This window comes from Cibotium barometz, chromosome 35 (genome assembly GCF_041138505.1).
Source record: "Cibotium barometz isolate CiBa-2024 chromosome 35, ASM4113850v1, whole genome shotgun sequence".
Lineage (NCBI taxonomy): Eukaryota > Viridiplantae > Streptophyta > Polypodiopsida > Cyatheales > Cibotiaceae > Cibotium > Cibotium barometz.
In genome coordinates this window covers 41,812,423-41,817,080 of record NC_141080.1, presented here as the reverse complement: position 1 = coordinate 41,817,080, position 4,658 = coordinate 41,812,423, and the positions used below count along the sequence as shown (strand labels likewise).

At 39.8% G+C, this 4,658-nt stretch overlaps 1 protein-coding gene across 1 annotated transcript; it reads left to right on the top strand.

Annotated features, from left to right (window-relative positions):
* The first annotated feature begins 938 nt into the window (after positions 1-938).
* On the top strand, positions 939-4,266 carry LOC147618458 (sugar transport protein MST4-like). Its single transcript, XM_086774896.1, has 4 exons — positions 939-1,357; positions 1,870-2,189; positions 2,717-3,346; positions 3,668-4,266. Exons 1-4 carry the CDS (start codon positions 1,213-1,215, stop codon positions 4,121-4,123), a joined length of 1,551 nt encoding a protein of 516 aa, XP_086631022.1. The 5' UTR covers positions 939-1,212; the 3' UTR covers positions 4,124-4,266.
* The last annotated feature ends 392 nt before the right edge of the window (positions 4,267-4,658 follow it).

The window sequence follows — 4,658 nt, the reverse complement described above, 5'->3', positions numbered from 1 at the left end:
CCCATGTGGTGCATCTTCCATGTTTTGTTGGGACTAACATTTGTGTGTGTGTGGTTATTATATTTGATAAGCTCTTCTTCAACCTAGTTTACCAATTCTAATTAAGTTAAGTTCCCATGTATATATAAAGGAAGGCTAGTGTAGTGAAGGCAATGTGTGGGAAGAAAAAGTCCAACATGAGAAAAGTCTTTATAAGAGTAAGAGAACATTTTGAAATGAATGATATTAAAAATGATTAATAGTCATGAGCCATGATCATTCTACATTATCCTTATAGTACATGTGATTAGTGCTAGGAAGAAAAAAAATGGTCTATTTTTACCCATCAAAAATAGTAAATAACGACTAAGGCTTGGTTATTAATTTTGATACTTTTATGTTAGTAAACTAGTATCAGGGGTGGCTGCACAAATGTGGACACGAAATAATTCAATGTATGTCACTTCCTCGTTTCATAGGTGTTTACAAACAAGCTCCATTGGACCCACCATCATCGACAACTTTTCAAAATACGTATAGCGACGACAGCCCACCTCCAGACAAGGGATGGGCATCCCTCCGAGAGACCCAGGTTCAAAGGTGTGAAGGACATGGGTACTTGTCAGCCTAGAAAAGTGGGGGACTTCCCTTGGTGACTTCAAAGGCATGGAGAACAGGGGTACTTGTCTCCCTAGAAAAGTGAAGGACTTCCCTTGGGACGTTTGCCCTAAGTTTGTCCGACCTAATTGGTTTTAATCCATAGGTGGTAGGTAATGGCTAACGTGAGCGTGTGGTGACACTCCACGTAACCGTAAAAAAGGTCGATATCGCAGCCCTGTGTGTTATTGCGACTCGAGAGAGACTCGAGAGGCACGCGTGACTTGATCAAAGCCACCAAACCATACCCCACATTAATATATTCACGAGATTGATTGAGAGACTAGAGAGAAGAAGAAGTAGCAGCTCTTTTAACGTCGTAGTAACAATCCCAAGAGACCAAATAAGAGAAGTGGTGTGCGGGGAGGGGGCAGCTTGTTAATTCGAGCTTAATCACTCGTTTAGTCCCTAGTTCCTGTGCCTTAATCCATTCTTATGTTCTCACTATGCAGCTGCCCACAATGTGTGATCTGTTTCTCTCAGCAATATCTGCCGAAAAAGCAGAAGTTGATGAAGGAGTCCATACTTATTAAGGTTTGAGTCCATAATTTCCTCACTTTCTAGAGAGTTTCAGCTATGGCGAATGTTAAGGGAGAAATCCCTCGTGCTCTCAGCTCAAAGATTGCCAACTATGAGTCCCGGATCACTCCCTACGTTATATTCACCTGTGTAATGGCCGGCAGCGGAGGGCTCATGTACGGCTACGACCTCGTCATTGCTGGTAATCTCTTCTTGATTACACCATAGGTTAATTAATCACCTCATCATGTAGCTAAAATAATTTATTTCTTCTCTAATTATAATTATAAGAAACAAAATCTAAGGTTTATACTAGGATTTCTGGCGTGTTATAACCACTGATTGTGCGTTCTCCTGCATGACCGCATGTGGTTTTGATCAAATTAAGCTAGTATAACGGCTTAATCAAGGTTGCATTAAGTAGGACTTGTTGATAATATAATAAATGACATTAATTAGAGAGATTAAAGTGAGGGGATTATAGCTGAAATGATTCTCAGCATTTTTTCGGAAATCCAGCATACCCGTTGATAGTGTAATAAGAAAGATTAAAGTAAGGGGATTAGTAGCTTGTTTGATTCTCAGCAGTTAAGTGGCAAGCTAAAAATAGTCAAAAGGAAGGGGCTTATAATTAGTACTTGGGCAGTGTAATTAGAGGAATCAAAGCTAGGGGATTAATTTAATCACTTGGAATTTGGCCCCCAATTTTGGCAGGTGGGATCTCTGTCATGGATGACTTCCTACTGAAGTTTTATCCAAGTGTATACAGACACAAGCATGATGCAAAGGAAAGCAACTATTGCAAGTATAACAACCAAGTATTTCAGCTGTTCAGCTCTAGTCTCTATCTCGCAGCCCTTGTGGCCACTTTATTTGCTTCTAGAATAAGCAGGAAATTCGGAAGGAAAGCCAGCATGCTGTGTGCAGGAATACTTTTCATGCTCGGGACTCTCCTAGGCACTTCAGCTCAAAATCTTGGAATGCTTATCACCGGCCGAGCTCTTCTAGGCTCTGGGCTTGGCTTTGCAAATCAGGTATGCATTTAGTGATCTACAACATCGCGTCCCATTGGTTCTCAAAATTAGAACAAACCCTAAACCCGAATAGCAACTTAAAATCAATACCCATATCTCTCAATTTATAAACGGTTTTGATAAATCATACAAGCTGAGAGACTTTAACTTTTTTACAGTGTTGTGACATGATGGTTGTTATGATGGGCATGTTATATTATCAAATAGCTTTAGTCTATGTAAGGTACTAAGTGCTGGCGAAATTCACTATATATATGCAAATCTTTAAAAGAGGTAGAAAGTATCTTTTTGCTATGGTTGTAGGAGTAAAGCTCAAGTGTATGTATGTAGTCAAAATGGTTGATATGTATGGTTTGCAATGGTTGATGATTACATGGTTAATGATCACTGCTACACGGTCAATGAATTAAGCTAAAGTATTATCTATGTAATCAAAAGGATTGATGTTTATGCGAATGATCAATGGTGATGGAAAGGTGGAGGGGTAATTACAAAATTGCTTACATACAAAGTGATTGTTACTACAGGTTGTGCCATTGTATTTGTCAGAGATTGCACCGCCAAGCATAAGGGGAGGGTTGAATTTGCTCTTCTCGGTATATGCAACAGTGGGGGTACTCTCAGGGAACATTGTGAACTACATGACATCCAAGATACATCCATGGGGTTGGAGACTGTCACTAGGGTTAGCAGGAATACCAGCTCTTCTACTAACGGCATGCAGCCTAATAGTGGTAGAAACACCCTCATCGTTATTAGAGAGGGGCCATCACGAGAAGGCAAAGGTAGTGCTGACAAAGATTAGAGGATCGTTGGATATAGAGAGGGAGTTTGAGGAGCTTCTTGATGTTGCAAAGCAAGTAACACTAGAGCAGAACCCTTACAAAGAGCTCTTCTGCGAGAGGCGCAATAGGGCGCAGCTTGTACTAGCTTGTGCGTTGGCTTTCTTTCAACAGACGACTGGCAATGATGGCGTCCTATTCTATGGGCCTTTCTTATTCAAGGTCGCCGGCTTTGGCGATGAGAGTTCCCTGACCTCTGCCGTCATCATCGGAAGTATCGGCTTCCTCACTGTCTGCACCGCCGCCTTCATCGTCGACAATCTCGGTCGCCGTCGTATGCTCCTCGTTGGATCCATCTTCATGGCTGCACCCTTGGTAAAGTCTAACTCCACTCACCAGTCGTGTGTGTGTGTGTGTGTGTGAGAGAGAGAGAGAGAGAGAGAGACAGAGAGAGAGAGAGTTTGTATGTGAGAGTGAGAGAACTCAATACATGATGTAGGTTTTCGGTAGGGTTGGTGAATTAACACTTTGTTCTATGCAATGTGCAAAGGGAAACTATAGATGTAACTATAATTTAAGCTTGTATTGCCTTTTAAACTTGTATTTATGGATTTAAATTCAAAACTCCTCCATAGATGGAACAATTTTTAAGCTTATATTTATGGATTTAGATTGAGAACTTTTACCATATGTCAGGTGGTGATTGGAAGCATTTTTGGGACCAAGCTTCGAGGAAATGTAAAGAAACTACCTCAAAGTGACGGTATAATAGAGGTGGTTATGGTTTGCATCTTCAAGGTTGCACTTGATCTATCAATAGGACCACTTGCATGGCTCATACCCAGTGAGATCTTTTCTCAAGACGTTCGCTCAGTAGGACAAAGTGTGACAGTGTTTGTGAATATGCTCTTCAAATTTGTAATTTCTCAAACATTCTTGTCCATGTTGTGTGCCTTCAAGTTTGGAATATTCTTTTTTTTTGCGGGGTGGGCAATTGTAATGGGCATATTCACCTTCCTATTTGTGCCAGAGACCAAGCATGTACCTCTACACCAGATGACACGTCTTTGGCAAACCCATTGGTTTTGGAAACAGTTTGTCCTTCCATCATCATTTTCAAATCCTCCACGCCACCACTTTACCCAGATATAAATGCCTTGTTACATTATGGTAATGCTTTTTTGTATGAGATATATAGCATCATGTAATGCTTGAAAAAAAAAACTCTTGTTTTTAGACCATGTATTTCCTACTCTATCTAATCTAAGAAAAGATATCAAATTTTCTTTTCTCTACGACATTTCTCATGTTATTTACTTTGAAATCAAGACTACAAATGCCTCTATGTATTAAAAAGGTTTATTAAATTTTAACTTCATTTTATTTATTATAGAAGTAAAGCTAAACAAAGGAAACTTACAAGGGGTTGTGGGACTCTTTGTATACAATTTTTATACTTAAAATATGCAGCATTTTTAACTAGTGAACCTTCTAGGGTAAGGATCCTTGTACACTAGATATTCATGGTTTTTAAGATGTAGTGAACCTTGCAAGTTTTTTAATTACTTGGAAAAAAAATCTCAACAAATTAATTAAGGAAATTTCAACCTTCCTCATTCTCCTCCTCCTCTTCCATTCTCTCTCTCTCTCTCTCTCTCTCTCTCTCTCTCTCTCTCTCTCTCTCACG

What these genes read in the sequence shown, in the direction of transcription:
- LOC147618458 (XM_086774896.1), top strand. Translation starts at nt 1,213, where the DNA reads ATGGCGAATGTTAAGGGAGAAATCCCTCGTGCTCTCAGCTCAAAGATT. An exon ending in CTACGACCTCGTCATTGCTG is followed by an intron (nt 1,358 to 1,869) that starts GTAATCTCTTCT and finishes CAATTTTGGCAG; the next exon opens with GTGGGATCTCTGTCATGGAT. An exon ending in GGCTTGGCTTTGCAAATCAG is followed by an intron (nt 2,190 to 2,716) that starts GTATGCATTTAG and finishes TTGTTACTACAG; the next exon opens with GTTGTGCCATTGTATTTGTC.